This window comes from Garra rufa, chromosome 20, assembly GCF_049309525.1.
Source record: "Garra rufa chromosome 20, GarRuf1.0, whole genome shotgun sequence".
NCBI classification, from domain to species: Eukaryota; Metazoa; Chordata; class Actinopteri; order Cypriniformes; family Cyprinidae; genus Garra; species Garra rufa.
Window position 1 is genome coordinate 38978533 of NC_133380.1, and position 24400 is coordinate 39002932.

Consider the following 24400-nt stretch of genomic DNA (forward strand, 5'->3'; position numbering starts at 1 on the left):
AGACTATAAGTATACTTTCCTATTTTTTAGTTTAAAAGAAGTATACTAATAGCAAATTTGAATAAACTTCTTTTTGGGTCATTTCTGTTATACAGTGACTTTTCTGTCTTTACTTACATTTTCTCCATGAGTCACATATTTATAAGAAATGGCTTAAATTATATATTTAGGTCTTATTTATCACTTAAACAGAGATAATAGACATTAAAAATACTATTTTGTATTTTACACTTCTTTTTATTGATTTAGGCATTCAATTTTTCCCATGTCCTCAGTGCAAAGTAATCAACTTCCACAAGAAATATAAACCATGAAATGATAAAAATATGTTTAAATAATGTTATAGACTAAACTAAGCTAATCTTATCATTCACATAAATCATTTGAAACTATAGTTTTTAGTTTTTTTTTATAATTTACTGCCCATTGCAAAAATGTTTTTCTTACTTAGATTTTTTGTCTTGTTTCTTGCCAAAGTATCTACAAATTCTTAAATCAAGAAGGATGTTTCTGGACAAGCAAACATTATTTTCTCGTTTTCAGAAAAAAAAAAACAAGAAAATAATTTTTACTCGTCTAGAAACATCCTTCTTGATTGCAGTAATCAGTGCAAATGTCTGCTCACCTGGCATTATGCCATTCTTGTTATTTCTGCAACACAGGAACCTGTCTGAAAGCTGGAAATGCATAGACACAGACAAGTATGTGAGTACCCTGAGCAGGCAAGCGCTTACATGTCGTTATGGCGAAACTGGGGGGAATAACTTCAAGCACTAATGTCACGTTACCTCGGAAGAAAGAAAGTTGTCTTTGCTTTTTAATGACACAGAGACAACATGAAAACCAGGAGAAAGAAATCATTCAGAGCCATAAAATACACGCTATTTGTGTTTTGCTACATCTTCTGGGTAAGAGCATGCCTTGTAATCAATGTATGTTTGCTGATTTATAGAGCAGTGATGACACGACTGTTATTTATATGCGGAAATATATGTTTTTCTTATGTAATGCAGGGTGAGTTCAGGTAAAGGGGGCCATCAGGTAATGGGTCGTTTAAGCTTGATTGTATTGTGCTCAATGTGTTTAAATGATTCAAATGGTTTTAAATTAAATGGACACTATTTTTATAAACAATAAAATTGCATTGGCTGATTTAACTATTGCATTGGTGCTTGTGGCTACTTCTAAGGAGGTCTCAATCATCATGAAAGGCAATATTGGCAGATTTTCCTTTTTTAACTCATAAGGTTGTTCTCTAAATGTAAACACATATTAATGTGGCATTACTTGTATTATTTGTTACTGCAGTTAACATGGATTTAACAAAAAAAAAGTAAAGTTGGCCACTTTCAACCTTCACTGATTCTACTGATTCTACTCATTAAATAAGTTCTACTAATACATTAATGAAATTAAACTGACATTCACTGGTTATTTTTCAAAACTTACATATATAAGTGACTTTTTAGAAAACAAAAATGAGTGTGTAGTCACATATGGAAGAAATGGAAACAGAAAGAAAGGGTGAAGCCTGAAGTTAAAAAGGGCGTTGACAGGAGCAAAATGTAGTATGAAGCTTCAAAATATGGTCACAATTAAATTTAATTTAACGTTTTTTAAAGCATATTTGTTGTTGCATGTGTTATAGTCATATTTTTAATATCTTTTTTGATTTTCATCAAAATTGTGTTAGATTTGATCAAACTTAATGCTGTCAGTTGTTTTGAACTGAATGCATGAATTGAGTGAACTTATGGATATGTTTTTGGTAAATATGTTTGTTTTTATAATATGTGTTATACATACATACATTTAATGTAACATTAATCAAAAATGGCACACTTCAGCTGAAAAGACATTTATCTGTGCATGATCTTAAAATGTTTATTAGTATGTACCTTCCAAACAACACATGAACTGAGAAAATATTATAGCTGGACTTGAAAATGAACAAAGGTAACAAAGAAGAGAAAATATCTAAATTATAAGCTTAATGAAAAGTGGCCCACTTTACCTGAATTCACCCTGTTTACATGCAAAACATATGCATAGTAAATGATATTTGATTTTTATGTTGTGTATGTTGTTTTTCAATGTTTTTCAAATTTCAATGGAATTTAGACAAATGAGTGTTGTTATGTTGAAGGTGTTCAGTGCTGTTCTAATTGCTGTTGGAGTCTATGCCAAAATTGCCAAAGAGTCAGGTATTAAAAAAAGCATTTATCATATTCATTTATCTCTTCTTATGAAAGAAGCTTAAATTATGTATGCATATTACATTATAAAGTTGTATGCTTACTAGTTCCGTATTTCAGGTTACATGTTCAAATGAATTGCCAGCAATCCATATATTTGATCATTTCTAAGTAATATGTCACACTGCAGAGACATTTTTAATAAAATAATAAAAAGCCAAAACTTGACACAAATTGACAATTGTGAAATGGTGCCAGTTAATGTATAGCACCTAACGTATTGAATTGAGCTTGTAATCAAAAAACTTAATGGGGTTATGTCAACTATACCCTTGTTCGTTTACATTTTGTGTTACTCTATATTTAATTCATTAATGGTTTACAGATGTAGTGGACACACTGATGGCAGATCCAGCGCTGCTGTTGATCATTGTGGGTTCTCTCATGTTCACCATCACATTTTTGGGCTGTTTTGGAGCTCTACGCAACATCTCCTTGCTGCTCAACATGGTCTGATATACTCTCCCTTACGCTGTGATATGGTTTTTAATAATATGTAAGATTTATTTCTTTTTATCACCTATTTACAAAGAAATCATTTCTGTCCAGTTTGTAGGAGTTTTGTTGATCATTCTGCTTCTGCAAATAACGGCCGCTGTGCTGGGCCTTCTGTTCTCTGAAAAGGTAAATAATTCACAGAGAACATCAAGAACAAAAATCCTGTCTTGGAGAAATGATGTGATGTTTAAAGTGATTACTTTCAATATTTGTTGGCAGGTTCAAGAGAGGACAGAGCAGCTGATGATAAAGGCGATTGTACGCTATCGTGATGATCAGGACTTGGAAAATGTTATTGATTTTGTGCAGAAAAAGGTAAAAAAAAACCATTATACCTATAGATACAGTATACAAAAATATAGTCATATTGTGAAATATTATTACGGTTTAAAATAACAGTTTTATATTTTATATATTTTACATTTTAATTTATTCCTGTAATGCAAAACTGAATTTTCAGCATCATTACTTCAGTCTTCAGTGTCTTCACAAGAGATTTCTAAAATGCTGATTAACTCTCAAGAAACTAATAGTTATGACCTTACTTACCCAGATGATTGATTACATTGATAACTGCAAACATTTTTTGTATTACAAGTTTTCTAAAATGTTAGGTTTAAATGTGCAAATGAGCCATTATTTAATGAAATATGCATACATTTCTAGTACAAAAATCGAAACACTTGATTGTCAGGGGTGCGTGCAGGAGTAGACGAGACGATAGATGCAAAATACAATATATTTAATATAAATCTCCAAGTGGAACATTCACACACGTCTGTTACACAAAAGGACCGACAAAGAACTGAACTCAAAGACAGACTTATAAAAGGGAACTGATAATTAAACACAGGTGACGGTGATTACACAAATGAAGACTAAACCAAGTGACTACAAAATGACAGGGGGAAGACAAATGGGAAAAACCAATGACAAGACTGACAGAACTGTGACATTACGCCCCCCTCCGGAAAGGCGCGTCCTCGCGCCGTGGAAAAAAGAAAAAAATGAGAGGGGCGGAAAAACCAGGAAACCAGAGTCAATGAAGGAGGGGGTTCCGGCGGAGGACGCAACCCCCGGAGGAGGACCAGAACAAAAGTCCAGGTGACACAAAAGACAGTCCATGGGGGCGATGACGGAGGGAGGAGCCAGGGAAGACACAGGAGGGACCTGAAGCAGGAGAGCAGGACCCAGATCGCAGCCAGGATGACGGCCCACGGAGGAGCCGACGGAGGGAGGAGCCATGGTGGAGGAAGGACCGCCGACTCCGTGGGGCCGACCGACAGAGGCAGAGCAGCTGGCAGAGGAACCCGAAGCGGAGATGGAGAGCCGAAGATCCAGGGCGACACCGCGGATCCGGAGGGCCAAGGCGGAACAGGAGGCTCTGGCGGCCGAGGCGGAGGCGGAGTTCCGGAGGTCCGCGGCGGAGCCGGAGCGACAGAGGACGAAGGCGATGCTGACGGGAAGGAGGAGCCTGACAGAGCCGGAGGGACAGAGGGACGAGGCGAAGCCAGAGGAGTGGAGTCCCGAGGCGGCGGATGGTCGACGACTGACCAAGGCGGAGCCGGAAGGACGATGGAGCCCGGTGGAGCTGGTGGGCCGACGGGCGACGGTGGAGAGGAGGGCGTCGAGAGCCGTGGTGGAGCCGCAGGGTCGGAGGGCCGAGGTGGAGATCTGGGCTGTGAGGCTGGAGGCGGAGCTGAGGGATCCTCCAGCCATGCCACCGATGTAAGCTGGCATCCCTGCGGCGAGCCCACTGCAGAGATGGTGGGCTGAGGGTGAGCAAGGGGACTGACTGATGACCTGGGAGACTTTGGGCGGCTGGGCGGAACCAGCGGGGACTCAGGACGGCTGGGCGGAACCAGCGGGGACCAGGCAGATTCAGACAGACGAGGGCGGGTGGGAGGGAAGCTTAGGCAGGTCAGTGGCTCAGAGAAAAAGTCTATTAAGTCAAATGATTTATAATCCATAACTTCGGCAAAGAAGTCAATAAGGTCCCCAGAGTTGTCTATCTCACCCCCAGCGGAGTTGCAGTGGGCAGGGCTCTCCATTTCCCTCACTTGCTCCACGTCGCAATCCACGGTCACAGATGTAGAATCCGGCTCACGCACCTGGTCAGCCGGAGAGGGCTCTGGCTCTGTCGCTCGCGGCTCTAGTCCCTCATCCGCGGTGCGCTCGGGTTCCTGCTCTGCGTGTCGGGGCGATGATTGGCTGCTCTCTGGGTCATGAGCGGGGCTGACGTCCTCCGTGACAACGCCGACAGTCCAGGAAGATCCACTGGACGCCAGCACCCACTCGATGTATCCGGCAAGGCTCTCTCGAGGACCCTCCCCGGACAACTGCGTCTTGATGTTTTCATGTAATCCATTGCGGAAGAACGTGCACAAGCAGCTGTCCGGGTAATGAGTAGATGGGACGAGGAACAGAAAGTCTCTGATGTGGTCCTCGAGAGAGCGTTTCCCCTGCTTCAGGAGAATGATGGAAACATTAGTGTCATCCATAAGGGAAAAAAAAATAAAACACTGATACAAAAAACGGAAAATAAACGCAGGGAGAGGTGCCGGGTAAACTGTTGTAGGTCGGTCCTTATGTCAGGGGTGCGTGCAGGAGTAGACGAGACGATAGACGATATATGCAAAATACAATATATTTAATATAAATCTCCAAGTGGAACAAGGCAGGAACAAGGCAGGAACATTCACACACGTCTGTTACACAAAAGGACCGACAAAGAACTGAACTCAAAGACAGACTGATAATTAAACACAGGTGACGGTGATTACACAAATGAAGACTAAACCAAGTGATTACAAAATGACAGGGGGAAGACAAATGGGAAAAACCAATGACAAGACTGACAGAACTGTGACATTGATGAAGTTCTTGTTTGTTTATTTATTTATTTATTTATTTTGACATATTAGTGTCAAATGTTTTTATAGAGGGGATTTTGGGTATCTTATTTTGTCACCCCATAATTCAGATAAAACGTTTGTTTTTTTTTTTTTTACAATTTTTGGGGGAATAAATTGTATAAAATCAAGCAAATTATAAATGAACAAATCCCTCTGTAAAAACCTTCAGGATAAAGACAGGAATAAAAATGTAAAGTTTGGTGTGTGTAAGTGCGACTGAAGTGGAGATTTATGGCTTAGTGTGGGCCTTTAAACATACGTATTGTAATTCAAATCTATTGACACAAATAGATAAAGTGCAATAAAGGAAACACTTAACAATGTCTTTTGGATGTGTTCTTTCCACAAAAAAAATGCTTTGTGCAAAAAGAAGAAAAACAAAAGAGCCCAAAATCTCAAACTTGACAGGTGCATGAAAAACAGCATTTTTGCCTGCAGTGTCTGCCCTTAAAATCAATTTTTTTGTAACATTTACTGTCTTTACTGTCATTTTCAATTAAATTCATGCATCCTTGCTGAATAGAAGTATTATTTTCTTTTTTTTTTTACTGACCCCAAATATTTGAATAGTACTGTGTACAGTTAAGCAAGTATGCGTTACACTGTTGAGCTTTCTATATCCTGTAGTTCAAGTGCTGTGGGGTGGATTCCTACTTAGACTGGTCTAAAAACATGTACTTCAATGCATCTGACCAGAACCCCAGTCTGGAGGCCTACGGCGTGCCCTTCTCCTGCTGCATACGGCTAAAGAATGAGGTCAGATCATATATTAATAATGTTACTCTTCTTTTGAGTATCATTGCAGATAATTCATCCTGACACACCTAATGTAAATGATCTTTAATGTAAATGCTCTTTTTTCAATCTTAGGTGTGCTTTTGTAATTTGTAATTTTATTCAACTTTATAAAATAAGGTGGTAGTTTAAAATAGGTACTTAGACTGCAAGAATGTTCAGTACTAAAAATAAAACAAACAGCTATGTGAAAAAAATTGCATACAGAATTTTGATTGATCTTATATTGTACCTGTATTTGCATATTTAATTATTAGTACCACAGCCAATCAAAACTTGTTATATTTATTATACAGTTATGTAGAGCAAGACCAATGAGATGTAAGTAGCTGTAAGTAAAAGGTTCTTCAGATGTTAAAGGTCCTTTATGGAACCATTTAGACAAAAAAGATTATTCTATGGCATTGTGAAGGACCTTTATTTTCATAAATTTGTAATCATTTTTCATAAATTAGACATAGTTTAAGATGGTTTATCCATTTATGTGTAGACTATGTTCAACTCTATGTGTGGCTATGAGACTCAGAAGATGAAGAAAAGCGTGGTGAGCCGGCTCATCTACACCGCTGGATGTTTAGATGAGATGGTCTGGTGGGGAAAACAGAATCTTCTGCTGGTGGGAGGGATGACCCTCGCCCTACTTTGCATTGAGGTTAGACACATCTCTTTTTTTTTAGTAGATAGAGTAGATGTGGGGTCTCCAATGATGTATGAAAGTTTATTATCCATAGAACATGGTATTGTATTACACTGATGTTTGTCATTTCTCTCCTATTTCTTTCTGATCGTATTTCAGATCCAGAGTCGATTATTGCGAAATAACACTTTTGATCTGATCATCTTAAATGAGTCATATCCTCTGGGTCTGAGTGCAGTTATTGTAGACAGATTGGACATTAATCCTAATAAACATGCCGCTACATTTAAAACCATTACATTAAAATACAGAAAAAAAGGGTATTTCTATAACTTCAGCAGCGTGCAGATCCTCCTTTATGTCAGGACTGTGGCGACGGCAGCGCGGACAATCGCTTAGCTTGTTCACATATGTAACCATATATCTTCTATAACAGGAAAATCATATTGTTTTATGACAGTCGATATTACGAGAAAAATATGTAATTTTAACGAGAAAACAGCTCGTTATTATGAGAAAAGATGTCGTTTTAATAAGATAATTATGTCGTTTTAACAAGAAAACATCTCTTTTTTACGAGAAAAGATGATGTTTTAACGATAATTATGTCGTTTTAATGAGAGAACATCTTATTACGAGAAAATATGTAATTTTAACGAGATAATTGTTGTTTTAACAAGAAAAAATCTTGTTTTTATGAGAAAAGATGACGTTTTAACGAGATAATTATGTTGTTTTAACGAGAGAACATCTCATTACGAGAAAAGATGTCGTTATTATGAGAAAAGATGTTGTTTTAACGATATGTCATTTTAACGAGAACATTTTGTTATTACGAGAAAAGATGACGTTTTAACGATAATTATGTCGTTTTAATGAGAGAACATCTTATTAGGAGAAAAGATGTCATTTTAATGAGATAATTGTTGTTTTAACAAGAAAAGATCTTGTTTTTATGAGAAAAGATGACGTTTTAACGAGATAGTTATGTTGTTTTAACAAGAAACATCTCGTTATTACGAGATAAGATGTTGTTTTAACGAGAGAACATTTCATTACGAGAAAAGATGTCGTTATTATGAGAAAAGATGTTGCTTTAACGAGACAATTATGTTGTTTTAACAGGAGAATATGTAGTTTTTACGAGAAAAGATGTTGTTTTAACGATATGTCATTTTAACGAGAACATTTTGTTATTACGAGAAAAGATGACGTTTTAACGATAATTATGTCGTTTTAATGAGAGAACATCTTATTACGAGAAAATATGTAATTTTAACGAGATAATTGTTGTTTTAAGAAAAAATCTTGTTTTTATGAGAAAAGATGACTGTCAGAGTTCTACCCCTACAAGATGCACCAGCCACGCCCCCTGAAGACACACACACACGTTCACTATCACCTGACTACTGATTACTCACCTGGATCCAATCAGCTCCCCTACATATACCCGGACAGATTCACTCCTCGTTGTCTGATCTACCGATCACACCCCGGCTTTCTCCCCGTTTGGACTCTATGTTCTCCTGGTTCCAGATCGAGATATTACCTCCGTGCTCAGTGGACATTTCAGATAAGATATACACATCCTCTCTACCTGTTAATAAACTTACCTTTTTATCTTATACTCTCACCTCCGTCTCTGTCTCCCTCTGTGCTGTGACAGAAGATCAGACCTACAAACAAAATGGACAACGAGGAAACACCTGCACCAGATCAACTCACCGAACTCATCAAAGCCTTCAAAGCGGCGCTACAACCATCTCCCGCGCCGCCATCTGCCTCAGGAAGTCCCATGGCTTTACCAAACACATACTCCGGTGAAGCGGCTGAGTGTAGCGGTTTCCTACTACAAGTCCAACTATATATCAGGATGCAACCACAACAATTTCTCAATGATGAATCTAAGGTAGCTTTTCTCATTTCTCTCCTCACTGGAAAAGCTCTACAATGGGCGAAGTCTATATGGCAAGCCAACACGACATTAATTCAGTCATTTGAGCAATTTACCTGTCACTTTGCTGAAGTTTTCAGTTCCAACACAGATGTACTCACCACTTCTGATCAGCTCTTCCGACTGCAACAAGGTTCCTCATCCATCCACGAATATACACTCCATTTCCGGACGCTGGCGGCGGCTAGTGGCTGGAACGAAACTTCACTGCTGGGTGCCTATCGTCATGGTCTCCACCCAGATATTCGCGCCGCTATGGCCATCTATGATGACAACATCGGGTTGGAGACCTTTTTACTACGAGCTACGAAGGTATCTCAGCGCCTAGCCGCCTGCCAGCCCACTGAAACCGCTCCTCAGTCCGCTACGGTGGCAGCTTGCTCCCCAGTACCAGAACCTATGCAACTTGATTCCACTCGTCTCACGTGGTCCGAACGCCAACGCCGCCTCAGGGAAAAACTCTGCCTATACTGTGGACAACCCGGCCATATTCTACGTACCTGTCCTGTCAAACCCCCACGTCCGGTGGTGAGTACCATTCAGTCAGACATTGAAACTGCTCATCTCACCCTAATACCTGTGACGCTGCGTACTGCTAAAAAAGATCTTTGTGTTTCTGCTCTCCTTGATTCAGGCTCTTCGGGAAACTTCATATCCCAAGGATGCATAGATCTGTTACAATTGTCACGTCACCGCCATAACCCGGAACTATCTGTTAAAACCATCCAAGGAAAACCACTCGGACGTGGGCGGATTCGATATTCATCTCCATACATCACTCTGCAAATTGGCCTATTCCATCAGGAGCAAATCAAGTTTCTGGTACTGGAGGATTCCACCGTTGACATCATCCTGGGACGTCCTTGGCTCCACCGTCATCATCCGGAACTCCGCTGGGATCCTTGTGACATCATCGGATGGAGTAAGCACTGTCTGAAGAACTGCTTTACACGTTTACCCTCGCCAGTTTCTGATCCTGTGACCATCGCATCAACCAAGATTGAAAGTCCTGAGACTGACACCCAGGTGGAGATCCCAGCGGAGTACGAGGATTACGAGGACGTCTTCAGTAAGCAAGCTGCCACCCAACTTCCTCCTCATCGGCCATGGGACTGTTCCATCGATCTGCTACCTGGGGCTCAACTACCTAAAGGACGCATCTACCCCTTGTCCAACCCGGAGCGCCAGGCGATGGAGGAGTACATCCAGGAAGCTTTGAAGCAAGGATTCATTCGACCATCCACCTCACCAGCTGCTTCAAGTTTCTTCTTCGTGGGTAAGAAGGATGGAGGTCTCCGTCCCTGCATTGATTACCGCCAACTCAATGCCAACATCACCCAACAACCTTATCCACTGCCACTCGTTCCTGCCACCCTCGAGGAACTCCGTGGGGCTCACATCTTCTCCAAGCTGGACCTGCGGAGTGCTTACAACCTCGTTCGTATTCGTGCGGGAGACGAGTGGAAAACAGCATTCATTACACCTGCTGGCCACTACGAATACTCGGTTATGCCCTACGGTTTGTCCATCAGTCCCTCTGTCTTCCAAACGTTTATGAACGAGGTGTTCCGGGAATTTCTCCACAAATTCGTGGTTGTCTATATTGACGATATTTTGATTTATTCCCGGAACCAGGCCGAACATCGCCAGCACGTCCGTCAGGTCCTTCAAGTCTTGCGCCAACATAAGCTATACCTCAAGCTGGAGAAGTGTGAGTTCCACCAGACTAAGATTCAGTTCCTGGGTTATAACATCAGCCCCGAGGGTGTGCAAATGAACCTGGATAAGGTTCAATCCATCCTACAGTGGCCCAAACCCAGTACAGTCAAGGAACTTCAACGCTTCCTGGGGTTTTCAAACTTCTACCGCCGGTTCATAAAGGACTACAGTCTCATCACTGCCCCTCTGACCTCCCTCCTACGTGGTCGACCTAAACATCTGGTCTGGACCTCCTCTGCCCACGAAGCATTCCAACGACTTAAGAAGATTTTCAGCACTGCTCCTCTCCTGCACCATCCCAATCCGGATCTCCCATTTGTAGTCGAGGTAGACGCATCTACCACCGGCGTCGGAGCAGTGCTGTCTCAAGCAGCTGGTGAGTCCACTCTCCTCCATCCCTGTGCCTACTATTCTAAGAAACTGTCTCCGGCGGAGCAAAATTATGATGTAGGCAACCGCGAGTTACTAGCCATCAAACTCGCCTTGGAGGAGTGGCGTCATTGGCTGGAAGGGGCTAACTACCCGTTTACCATCATCACGGATCATAAGAACCTACAATACCTCCGAGAAGCTAAACGACTTAACCCCCGCCAAGCCAGATGGGCATTATTCTTCACACGTTTCCAGTACAAGATTACCTACCGACCAGGATCCAAGAACATACCTGCTGACGCTCTCTCCCGACAATTCTCCCACGACGCCGTGGTCGAGCCTGAAGACATCATTCCCTCAGAACTCATTGTTAGCCCCATCCAGTGGGACATCGACACCGGGATCAACGAAGCCACTCTCCAAGAGCCTGCTCCGCCGGAATGTCCAGAAGGTAAAATCTTCGTACCCAGCTCCCAGCGTCAACACCTTCTGGACACAGTTCACCAGTCTCCGGGCTCTGGACACCCAGGTAGCAGACGGACCCTCTCGCTCATCCAAGCTCGGTACTGGTGGTCCAGTATGACCCGGGACACCATCAGGTACGTCCAAAGCTGCTCAGTCTGTGCCACCTCTAATACCCCTCGTCATCTACCCACAGGAAAGCTGATGCCACTACCTATCCCGCAGAGACCCTGGTCCCATCTCGGGGTAGACTTCGTGACGGACCTCCCAGAGTCAGAAGGTAACACTTGCGTGCTGGTTGTAGTTGACCGTTTCTCCAAGGCCTGCAAATTTATCCCCCTGGCAGGCCTACCTACGGCTATGAACACTGCCGAGTTACTCTTCCAGTACGTATTCCGTCATTTTGGTCTCCCCGAGGAGATTGTGTCGGACCGGGGTCCACAATTCATCTCACATGTATGGAAGTCATTCTTCAAAGCACTTGGTATTTCTGTCAATCTCTCATCAGGATATCACCCGCAGACCAACGGCCAGACTGAGAGGAAGATCCAAGAGCTTGGACGTTACCTCCGGTCATACTGCTCCGCGGACCAACACAGCTGGAGCAGGTTCCTCCCGTGGGCCGAGTATGCACAGAACTCGCTGCGCCAGGAGACCACCGGACTTACTCCCTTCCAGTGCATACTCGGTTTTCAGCCCCCGCTGTTTCCCTGGACGGAGGAACCCACCAATGTTCCAGCTGTAGACTACTGGTTCCGAGAGAGCGAGAGAGTGTGGGACTCAGCTCATCAACACCTTCAACGGGCCATCCGACGCCACAAGGAGTTCGCCGATGCTCGTAGAAGACCCACCCCATTATACCAACCTGGAGATAAGGTGTGGTTATCTACGAGAGACATCAGGCTAAGACTACCCTGCAAAAAGCTGAGTCCCCGCTACATTGGTCCATTCGAGGTCCTGAGGCAGATCAACGAAGTGACATATCAGCTTCAGCTCCCACCCAGGTACCGAATTCATCCCACCTTTCATGTATCACTACTCAAACCCTACTTTCCCTCTGCCACAGATGATCCTGGAGCTGAAGCTGAGACCCCTCCTCCAGAGATCCTGGATCAACCCTCTATCTACACCGTGAGGGAGATCCTGGATTCCCGACGTCGGGGCAGCCGTCTGGAATATCTCATTGACTGGGAGGGGTACGGACCGGAGGAAAGATCATGGGTGGCTAGAGACGATATCCTGGATCCTCAACTTCTGACGGACTTCCACCAGAGCCACCCAGAACGTCCTGCCCCTCGCGGTCGTGGTCGTCCTCGACGTCGGAGAGGGGCGTCGGGAGCCGCCCCTGGAGGAGGGGGTAATGTCAGAGTTCTACCCCTACAAGATGCACCAGCCACGCCCCCTGAAGACACACACACACGTTCACTATCACCTGACTACTGATTACTCACCTGGATCCAATCAGCTCCCCTACATATACCCGGACAGATTCACTCCTCGTTGTCTGATCTACCGATCACACCCCGGCTTTCTCCCCGTTTGGACTCTATGTTCTCCTGGTTCCAGATCGAGATATTACCTCCGTGCTCAGTGGACATTTCAGATAAGATATACACATCCTCTCTACCTGTTAATAAACTTACCTTTTTATCTTATACTCTCACCTCCGTCTCTGTCTCCCTCTGTGCTGTGACAATGACGTTTTAACGAGATAATTATGTTGTTTTAACGAGAGAACATCTCATTACGAGAAAAGATGTCGTTATTATGAGAAAAGATGTTGCTTTAACGAGACAATTATGTTGTTTTAACAGGAGAATATGTAGTTTTTACGAGAAAAGATGTTGTTTTAACGATATGTCATTTTAACGAGAACATTTTGTTATTACGAGAAAAGATGACGTTTTAACGATAATTATGTCGTTTTAATGAGAGAACATCTTATTAGGAGAAAAGATGTCATTTTAATGAGATAATTGTTGTTTTAACAAGAAAAGATCTTGTTTTTATGAGAAAAGATGACGTTTTAACGAGATAGTTATGTTGTTTTAACAAGAAACATCTCGTTATTACGAGATAAGATGTTGTTTTAACGAGAGAACATTTCATTACGAGAAAAGATGTCGTTATTATGAGAAAAGATGTTGCTTTAACGAGACAATTATGTTGTTTTAACAGGAGAATATGTAGTTTTTACGAGAAAAGATGTTGTTTTAACGATATGTCATTTTAACGAGAACATTTTGTTATTACGAGAAAAGATGACGTTTTAACGATAATTATGTCATTTTAATGAGAGAACATCTTATTACGAGAAAAGATGTCATTTTAACGAGATAATTGTTGTTTTAACAAGAAAAGATCTTGTTTTTATGAGAAAAGATGACGTTTTAACGAGATAATTATGTTGTTTTAACAAGAAACATCTCGTTATTACGAGATAATATGTCATTTTAACGAGAGAACATCTCATTACGAGAAAAGATGTTGTTATTATGAGAAAAGATGTTGCTTTAACGAGATAACTGTCATTTTAACGAGAACATTTTGTTATTACGAGAAAAGATGACGTTTTAACAAGATAATTATGTCGTTTTAATGAGAACATTTCATTATTATGAGAAAAGATGTTTTAACAAGATAATTATGTTGTTTTAATGAGAGAACATCCCGTTTTAACAAGTAAAGATCTCGTTATTACAAGAAAAGAAGTAGTTTTAACGAGAAAAGATCTCAGCTGAGTGGAAATAATATGTATGTGGCAGCAATGTGTCACCGTATTGTATATTTTGTTTTGTTTTTCTTAAACTGACTGAATTGTTAAGTTATAGCTAATCAATAATTTTCTAAATATATTAGACAGAAATGTCATATGGGAGAAAAAATCATATTAAATAATTTAGATATTTAATGATTAACAACTGTATTAATCAACTTTTAATATAGATTGTATAGATATAGTTAATTTTTTCCCCTTCTAGACACATTAAAGACATTTTAGTATAGTGGGGCCTATTAAAAATGTCTTATTTTTAATTTTATTTTTAACCTTGAGATAGGCAGTTTTAGGATTTAGGGGGACAAATTATAATCCTAAATAAAATATAGAAATATTTAAAAAGAAACTCTATGACCATGCAAACTTCTCAGTACAAAAAGTCAAAACTTACATGCATGTATTAATGTTTCTTAGGACATTCTCAGATTTCTCAGGTTTTGTATACAAATACAGCAAATTTGTGTAAAGGTTTCTACTCAATTGTTATTTTTATAGTGAAATGCAAAATATAACTATTTTTAACTAGCAGTCTTTTGGGTGTTTTAATGTTACATTTTGAACAAATCTCATTTATGGTACAAAGCAATTTTTTATACAGGACTGATTCTCAAACTCATTACAATTAATTATATATGAGCAGCAACCCAAAGTGCATACATCACAGAAAAACCCACACTGAGCCACATGCAATATTATCTCTGTCTTATAGCTTATAAGTGATATGTAGGATACATTAAATTTGATTTGTGTGTTCTTCAGATATGCATGATGTCACTGGCTTCAGTACAGCTCTCTCAAATCCGAAGCGTTCAGCAGAAGAAGAGGAAACGTAACAAGACCAAAAACCTTTGCTGCAACAGGAAGTCTTGACTGGTTTTATACGCTCACCTCTCACCATTGGAATTTAATGATGCATTGCACATAAAATTCCAAGTCATAACATGTTGCAAATTAGATGCAAAGAATGTGATTATTATTTTTTATTATACTGTGAGTTACTAAGCCAAAAGCTGTGATTAAATTCAGTACTAACATAAAAAACTATATTTTCCCAATGCCTGTCTTTGTTCATGTCTGTAATGTTAATAAAATATATTTTACACACTGTTTTAACACTTTAAATTACTATAAAATGACTGCATAGTTGGATTATTCTGTAACACTTTATTTTAAGGTGTCCTTGTTATATTTGTTACATGTACTTACTATTAAAATAGCAATTATTCATAATTATGCATAATTACATGCAAATAACCCTAAACCAAATATATAAGAAGTGCATGTAGTTAATAAATATTACTCAGTACTAAAATGTATAATTACTCTGTAACAAGGACTCCTTAAAATAAAGCATAACCGATTATTCTTAAAAATATATTTTAAATGTAATTACTTAGTTATTATTATGTAATTACAGATCTAGTTTAAAGTGTAAAGCTTAATTATGGACACAGGTGGGGTGCTGAATCGTAAGATGTTCTGGAACCTAAAATATATTTAAAGAAGAACACACGTGTTGGATGGTTTGCTTTTTATCAAACCGATGCCGATGAAATTGAACTGAGCTGGGTTGTAATCTGGGAGCTCGTTGATCACAGTGTGTGGAGCGTTCGTGCTTTTTTCCCGAGAGGTGACTCTGTAATGTGCTCGGAAGTTTCGGAGGGGGTTGTATCCAGGTTGAAGGGTGTCTGGACAGCGGAAGCCTTCCTTGATGAAAGAGCCATGCTGGGACATGGCAACAAATCCAGCCTTGTGTGGCATCATTCTTATGACTGGAGAGTAGACGAACTGGATGTACAGTAAACAACCTGTGAACACATAACCAAAGTCAAGCAATGGAATCAGACATCAAAGACATTATGAGTAAATCTTCCATACAACAAAGATGTCATGTCCTCACCAGTAGAGACATCCCAGACTTTGATGGTTTTGTCCAGGGATCCAGTGAAGACGTATTTATCATTTACTGAGAAGACAGCACATAGGACGCCTTCAAAATAAAAACCCTAAAGGATGGAACAAGACAAAACATGCCCTATTAATCTCACACAATGGTTGTGTTGTTGGCAGTATCATAGGCTTGCACTAAATGCAGAGCACACTAAAAAAAATTAAATAATAAATCACCTAATGAGTTAATTATCTCTTGTTGATGAAGTAAAAATATCCCAAGTCATTTAAACGCAAACCCAGTCCAGAAGAGAAGAACAATAGTAACATAAGAAGGACAAACCTAATATGTGACCCTGGACCACAAAACCAGTCTTAAGTCGCTGGGGTATATTTGTAGCAATAGGCAAAAATACATTGCATGGGTCAAAATTATTGATTTTTCTTTTATGCCAAAAATCATTAGGAAATTAAGTAAAGATCATGTTCCATGAAGATTTTTGGTAAAATTCCTACTATAAATATATCAAAATGTAATTTGATTAGTGATATGCATTGTTAAGAACTTAATTTGGACAACTTTAAAGGTGATTTTCTCAATATTTTGAATTTTTTGCACCCTCAGATTCCAGATTTTCAAATAGATGTGTCTCGGCCAAATATTGTCCTATCCTAACAAACCATATATCAATAGAAAGCTTAATTATTGAGCTTTCATATGATGTATATATCCCAGTTTTGTAAAATTTAACCTTATGACTGGTTTTGTGGTCCAGGGTCACATATGGAAGATAAACAGCACCTTGAGAAACACCTCAAGATGATGTCTAAGGCAAACAAATGAATGTGGGTCACTGAATCGATTTAAAAACAGGGGTGGACCTCACATGGAGAGAGGTTAGGGAGGGCACCTGAAACCGCCAGATGTCTCTTTAAAACAGGGGTCACCACACTCGGTCCTGGAGGGACGGTGTCCTACAGAGTTTAGTTCCATCCTTAGTTATTATTAACCTTCAACCTAGCATTGCCAGCTTAAAGGGTTCATCAGAATACCCATTTTCTACAAGTTTATATGATTCTTTAGGGTCTACATGAAAAGTCTATAACATACTTTGGTTAAAATTTCTCAACAACACCATTTTTGCTATGTCAAAAACAGCTCTGTTCACAGCGACCCATTTTGGTGCATGTCCCTTTAAATGATAATGAGCTACTGCTTACCCCGTCCCTCTCTTCCATTCTTGCCTTAAAGTAACCATTCTTATTCATGCAATTATAACTGCTCAAAAACTATTTCAAAATACATTCGTAAACGACTTATTAGTCATTAACAAACACCTTTATAAGCCCTCTACAAAGACAACCTTAATGTAGTGCAGTGGATGCAACAAAGCAACCTTTGCAAACAATTTACTCTTTGTGTGAGTAGGTCATTAACAGAACGAGGGTGCATTTTACTGTCAGGGATTTGCAATGCCACACTGCTCGAGTTTAGTGTAGACAGATCACTGGTCACAATTCCCTTTGCATTCTGCATTCGCATGCCCTTCTAAAACTGAAATAATTCAAAAAAATCTATTCTCTGATGCACCGCGATTCTCTCTTCATATTCTTAACCTATATGGTGTGTGTGCGCTAGAGACGCAGTAGGCTTCATTGCACAGAATATGCACTGTGAGACACGTGCACATTGCTTGACAGTGTGTGCCTCCACCCACCGTGTTTTACTTTAGATATGCTTTCATTTATGCTGTTTGAAACACAGGACTATTAGATGCAGAAAACTCGCACTGACAGACTTTCACGTTAAATGGTTAAATGCACTTGCATTTTCGAATACTTTTATACAAAACTGATGTACACACAGTCAGTTATGTTTTCAGAGAAGGACAAAACATCTGATACATGGAAATAGATCTGTGCATTAGTTTGAATGCAGCCTGTTAAAGCAGCCACTGTCTATGAGCTCATCAGTAATAATCAAACGGCAATAATGCTGAGGAAAGAAGAAAAAACAATAACAATTGTCTGTAAACTTTCGGATACTTAAAGAACACTTCTTTTAAAAAAGTAATCTAAATAAAATAAATTTAAAAATATATTTGATTTATAATGTATATGAAAATGTAGCCATGTGCAGTAATAAAAACTGAGAATGTGACGCAATGTGATATTTAGTTGATGATGAAAATCGTAATTTACTTGAATCTTGAAACTAGTGAAGATTCACACACCTACTTTTAAGATGGCAGTACTGACATACAGAAATTCCAACTATAAACAAAAAGCATAGAAACTGCAATTTTACATTTTGTTAAAATAATGTAAAGTTGTAAAGATGTATTTGCACAGCAGAAGAATTCTTCGTGGGAAAAAAGGTAGATCTAGAATAATTTGGGAATCGGATTGTGACTCCTAGAACCGCCTCAACATAAAGCTTGCTGCTCCAGCGTCGAAACAATGGCGGACTGTTTACAGCTCACTCAGGGCGGGTCTATGCTTGAACGTTTGATCTAAAACACTGCTTATGATTTATATGGATTTAAAAAAAAACTGGGTGTTTTTTTATCATTTATCATTTATCATTTTATTATTATAGGATGGTTGTTTACACACACTGCCAACACACATTTAAGTTCAAACAACATGTAGAAGTGAATTTTGCATCCAATGACCCTTTTAAAACATGCTGTCCAACAACAAACTCTTGAAGTGCAATCAATTATAGCAACCTGCAAACACTTGCCTTGTATTCCATGGTGTGATTCAGCAAAACAGGACTCAGATTCCACAACTTCTGAACACAGTCTTGAGAGCCAATCAATGCTTGTGCATCCCAGTTGCTCATGGTGATGCAGGTTATGGCTGCACCGTGATGATCTAGCTCAGCTGCCGTGGCGCTCTTAAAGTCGTAGATCACCACTTCACCACCAAATGTTCCATATAGCAGCCTGCAATCGGACAGAAGGGCCATGGCAGAGATTGGGGAATGCAGAAGGCACAAAGAGTACCTCTCAAACGGACCTTCCACACAGGGAAAACTGTCTCTCGATGTGATCTCAAACAGACAAACCGCATCCTCATACGCCACAGCCATTCTGTCCTCCCGCGGGCTGATGGCCATACTGCGTACCATTGGTAGGTTTTCTGGAGGTGGCAGGCACAGGGTTTCTGGAGCAAAGTCTAGTGGGTAAATAAGGATGGTACCAGTCCGTAGTCCACAAAAGAGTAAGCGTTTCTGCTGGGCTAATTCCATACAACACACTTCTGAGGAAACATCCATACTGCCAGACCGTAGACCTGTTAAAAACCAATAAACAAATTTGGCTTCAGACGTTTTGCAGATTTGTTTTGGATTACTTTAAAGATATCCAATAAACACAACACTAAAAGAACAATATCCTCTTATTACATGTTTCACCTTCCGAACAGCTCCAGGCGAAGACCTCTGTACTATTTCCTTCCTTCACGTAGAATACAGTATCACCGTCTTTCGACAGGACCACTAGAGGGCAGTATGCTGGGATGAACGTTTTGCTCCTGTGCTTGGTGTTGTAGTCCAGCTGCCATACTTTGAGCTGGTTGGTAATAACGGAGGCAGAGATAATAGTGCGCTGATGTACAGCCAAAGAGGACACAGCAGAATCCATCACACCGATCCAGTCCAGCAGAGCTCCTGTGGGTACGCTCCACACCTTGGAGAGCATAAAAAGATCAACAGACTTTCAAGACAAATGACAGAGAGATGAAACTGTATGTAAAGAAAGGAATTAAACTGACCCGTAAAATCCGATCTTGAGCACTTGTGATGATTTCGCTGCCTTCACTGCTTGAGACGGCACATAGGACTGACGCGTCATGGTGAAGATCCAGAACCTTCTGCACTGAGGTCAGCGTCACAATGAACACGCACAATGTTCTGTCACAACCTTCAATAAGAAAAAAGTGCATTAAAAAAAAATCCTAGTTCTGCCATGAAACTCATGATGCAGGCTATTTTATGCTATTTGTGCAGCAGCAGCATGTCTTAAATACTCAGCACCATATCGCCATATGCTTTGGCATCTATTCTGCCAAGACAACTTTTTCATATCCATTACCATGCTAAACTTTTCCAAGAGTTGTCATACCAGAAATGGATTTCACACATTACAGTTAGTTAAAACTACCAAGTTTAACTTGACCCATTTAGATTACCCAAAGAGTAATATTTAGTTTTTCTTTTCCTAAAGAGGGCTTTGAAATTAATCATTGAAACTCAGCTATTTAACCTTGTTACCAAAATGGTTATAATATGAAATATAAAAATAATTAAACAAACGAAACTAACAAAAATGACTAAAAACCAAAAATACCAAAACTTGTCGCCCTCCACAATTATTGCATTTGGACCCATCTCCTTTCTGAATTAAGAGTAACATAGAATAAAACAGTAATTATTTATATATAATAGACAAAGAGAAGGACTAAAGGGAAACCGCCAACATTCTACTTTGTTAAATAAATGTTTTAAAAAAAGAAAGAAAATCCTGCAATTATTGACTTTATTTATTTATTTATTTTTGTGGAAGCTTCTGGTATCTGTTTTTCTTCTTGTTTTATTGTCTTTCTTTTTTTAACGGACAATGTGGAAAGTGAGATTTTGAAATTTGAAAATATTTATTTATAATAAAAATAATAGTAATAGTAAAAAAATACAAACATGGATACATAAATAATTTTCTGTTACTTTTTCTGTTTGTATAACTTCGTTATATCAAATATAAAAAAAGAGAAGAAAGTCCTGCAATTATTGACTTTTATTTATTTATTTTATTTATTTTTGTGGAATTAGATTTTTTTTTTTTTTTTTAAATAAGTTTTTTTCTTCTTTCATTTTCTTTTTTTTAATCCATTTTCTCAATATTAATAATACTAGTAAATAAATGAAACATGGATAAACATGCTAATATAATATAAAACAGTTCATATAATATTTAGTTCGATCCACTAAGGTGGACAAACAACAAATTTAACAAACCTGCATTAAATAAATGTCACATTTTTTAGAATTTCAAGCCTTATTTTGCAACCTTTTCATGGAAAGCTTAATAAATTATTGTTATTAAAGGTAATATCTGATATTCTTGAGGTAAGTCATTCATATGTTCAGTTCCTGAAAGAGTAAACTTGGTCTTGGTCTAAGCATTGTATTTTTAGGCAGGGCAACATTATGGCTCAACCAAACTAATGGTAATAGTAGAGATTAATAAAAGAATGTGGGATGTGTTCAGGAAACCTTTTAAAAATTGTTTGGTATTAGTGATGCACACCTAAAGAGTATTTAATAAATGAGAAAAAATAACCAGACACCTGCAAACAGCAGTTTTTCATCCTCAGATGTTCTGAGGAACAAAGCTGGAGAGGGAAGATCAACCACAGACTCAATACCATGGCTCCAAACCTGCACGCACACACACACACACACACACACACACACACACACACACAAAACTTTGAATAAAGCTGAAATGCTACAATTTGCTTGGTCTTTACTGAAACAAGATATATACCGAATGTAGACGGCCTTCTCCAAAAGCAATGAGTATCTTGGAGTATTTGGTGAGTGTCAGAGAGCAGGTGATATCGTGGTGTCCAGCAGAGCAGGGAAGGGGGGTCTGGGAGTGTTGCAGGCCACTGGATATGTCATAAAAACAGAGCGCCCCCTCACTGCATATGCATGCTATTAAATCTCCCACAACACCAAGAACAGAACAAACCCCCGCTGTCACCTCATACAGGGGCTCTGCAGTGTCCAAGTGCCAAGCTTTAACCTATATGGAAAAGAAGAACAGAGAAAACATAAACTAACAACATCCTGCATAGTTATATACAGTGGTGTGAAAAAGTGTTGGCCCCCTTGCTGATTTTTTATTTTTTTGCATGTTTGTCACACTTTAAAGTTTCAGATCATCAAACAAATTTAAATATTAATCAAAGATACACAAGTAGACCCAACATGCAGTTTTTAAATGAAGTTTTTTGTTATGAAGGGAAAACAAAATCCAAACCTATATGGCCCTGTGAGAAAAAGTGTTTGCCCCCCTACCATAAGAAAGAGACTGGGCAAAAATAGCCTGCATGACAAAGTTCCAAGACGAAAACCGCTGCTGAGCAAAAAGAACATAAAGGCTCATCTCAGTTTTGCCAGAAAACATCTTGATGATCCCCAAGACTTTTGGGAAGATACTCTGTGGACTGACGAGACAAAAGTTGAACTTTTTGGAAGGTGTGTGTCCCATTACATCAAAAAAACAAGAAAAAGAACATCAAACCTACAGTAAAATCTGGTGGTGGTAGTGTGATGGTCTGGGGCTGTTTTGCTGCTTCTGGACCTGGAAGCCTTGCTGTGATAAATGGAACCATGAATTCTGCTGTCTACCAAAAAATCCTAAAGGACAATGTCCGGCCATCTGTTCGTGACCTCAAGCTGAAGCGAACTTGGGTTCTGCAGCAGGACAATGAAGAAAAACAAAATGAAGACTTTGGAGTGGCCTAGTCAAAGTCCTGACCTGAATCCTATTGAGATGCTGTGGCATGGGACAAAATTCCTGCACAGTGCTGTAACAGACTCATTGCAAGTTATCGCAAACACTTGATTGCAGTTGTTGCTGCTAGGGGTGGCACGTTTAGAGGGCAAACACCTTTTCACACAGGACCATGTGGGTTTGTATTTTGTTTTCCCTTCATAATAAAAAACATCATAAGGCCATATTAATTGGTTTGGGACGATGAGATGGTGAGTGAATAATGACAATTCATGAAAAAAGTATGAAAAAATCATACTAGGCTGCTTGGGTTGGTTATGATAATCTTCTTTTCTTCGATCATATGAACGTGTGTAGGGGTGTGTGTTTGGACAGACACTGCATTAGTGATACAGAAAAGCTGTTGTCCACTTATCAGACACCATTTTCTTAGTGTGCCATCGAGTCCAGTAGACAGACAGTGATTGGTTTTGTCCATCAGCTTCAGGGACAGCACCCCCGCTACACAGAGAAAGACAAACAAAAAGTGTTTATATTTTCATATCGTTAAACGATGTTCACCCTAAAGCATTTTAGTCAAGTTTCTAATAGGCACATTTCACTTAGCTATGTCCACCAGCCAATTTGACTAAATTTTTAAGTTACTGGCCATTCATAACTTCTACTAGCCAAAAAAAAAAAAGAAATAAATAAACCAACAGCTTGAGACTGTCTACACCAGACATGACAAAGCGACCGTTGCAAATCATTTGGTGTCAGTACTAGGGGTGTGTGATATTGACTAAAAATAATATCTCAGTATTTTCTGGGATTTTTATAGATAATGGTATTGATAAAGATAATTAGACAATATTATGCAGAGTGTGTTATTGTGTGTGGACAACTGACTCCTGAATTCTTTGATATTCTTTATATTCTGTGTGGCCAGTTCACTGCAGTGATAGAAATTTTCCAAGAAGTTAAATTTTTTTCATTTTTTTTCTAAGAGTGTGCATCACCTTTTAAGTGAAATTCTTACATTTAATCAGTCAATTATTATAATAATGCATTTAGGCTGTTACCAAACAAATTAAATGAGTATCAACAAAATTAATCTTTGCAGATGTTGCATCTAAGGTGCTATTTAGATGTATTTACACACTGTTTAATGAAGCCCAGATACATGGAATGCTTTAACCTGCAGTTATAAATGCATAAATAATGTTTTGATATTTTTAATTAAACATAAAACGTTGAATACTGATATTTGAACTTTTAAAAAAAAAATAAAAAGATACTTTAAATGTGAACTTAAAACTGCTAGTAGGTGGCAGTAAGCCACTGTTAATATAAGTGAGTCATTGCAATTGAACCAAATCATTTAAAGGGTTGATTCATCCAGAAAGAAACACCGTCATGTTGCTCTGAGACGCAAAACAATGCTGTGGCTGTGTTTGGAATGATTTTTGTTGGCGAAATAGAGTCATTATGGTGTTTGGAACATACGTAAGTCTCTTATTGCTTATTGAACTGTATACAATCAATATCACATTTGTAATAAAAATGCAGATTTTTTTTAAGAAAAAATGACACTCTTTGTGTGATAACTATATGAAAT

At 39.2% G+C, this 24400-nt stretch overlaps 2 protein-coding genes across 2 annotated transcripts in view; one reads left to right on the plus strand and one right to left on the minus strand.

The window, feature by feature from the left end:
- Nucleotides 1-766: 766 nt before the first annotated feature.
- LOC141294219 (tetraspanin-33) lies at nucleotides 767-15493 on the plus strand. Its single transcript, XM_073826301.1, has 8 exons — nucleotides 767-908; nucleotides 2147-2204; nucleotides 2581-2705; nucleotides 2805-2879; nucleotides 2973-3068; nucleotides 6296-6424; nucleotides 6954-7115; nucleotides 15146-15493. Exons 1-8 carry the CDS (start codon nucleotides 837-839, stop codon nucleotides 15254-15256), a joined length of 828 nt encoding a protein of 275 aa, XP_073682402.1. The 5' UTR covers nucleotides 767-836; the 3' UTR covers nucleotides 15257-15493.
- A 390-nt stretch (nucleotides 15494-15883) lies between these two features.
- Nucleotides 15884-24400, minus strand: part of nwd1 (NACHT and WD repeat domain containing 1) — a 33529-nt gene continuing 25012 nt past the window's right edge. The window contains exons 12-19 of the mRNA XM_073825293.1: nucleotides 23102-23304; nucleotides 21829-22089; nucleotides 21629-21719; nucleotides 20057-20205; nucleotides 19698-19971; nucleotides 19023-19576; nucleotides 16287-16392; nucleotides 15884-16194 (exon numbers count right to left, since the gene is read on the minus strand). Of these exons, the coding sequence (XP_073681394.1) occupies nucleotides 15884-16194; nucleotides 16287-16392; nucleotides 19023-19576; nucleotides 19698-19971; nucleotides 20057-20205; nucleotides 21629-21719; nucleotides 21829-22089; nucleotides 23102-23304 (1949 nt within the window). The remainder of the gene's footprint in view (nucleotides 16195-16286; nucleotides 16393-19022; nucleotides 19577-19697; nucleotides 19972-20056; nucleotides 20206-21628; nucleotides 21720-21828; nucleotides 22090-23101; nucleotides 23305-24400) is intronic.

Bases quoted from the DNA above. Each gene is read 5' to 3' on its own strand.
- LOC141294219 (XM_073826301.1), top strand. From the start codon at position 837: ATGAAAACCAGGAGAAAGAAATCATTCAGAGCCATAAAATACACGCTA. The intron at 2,706-2,804 runs GTCTGATATACT...ATTTCTGTCCAG, and splicing joins TCTCCTTGCTGCTCAACATG to TTTGTAGGAGTTTTGTTGAT. The intron at 6,425-6,953 runs GTCAGATCATAT...ATTTATGTGTAG, and splicing joins GCATACGGCTAAAGAATGAG to ACTATGTTCAACTCTATGTG.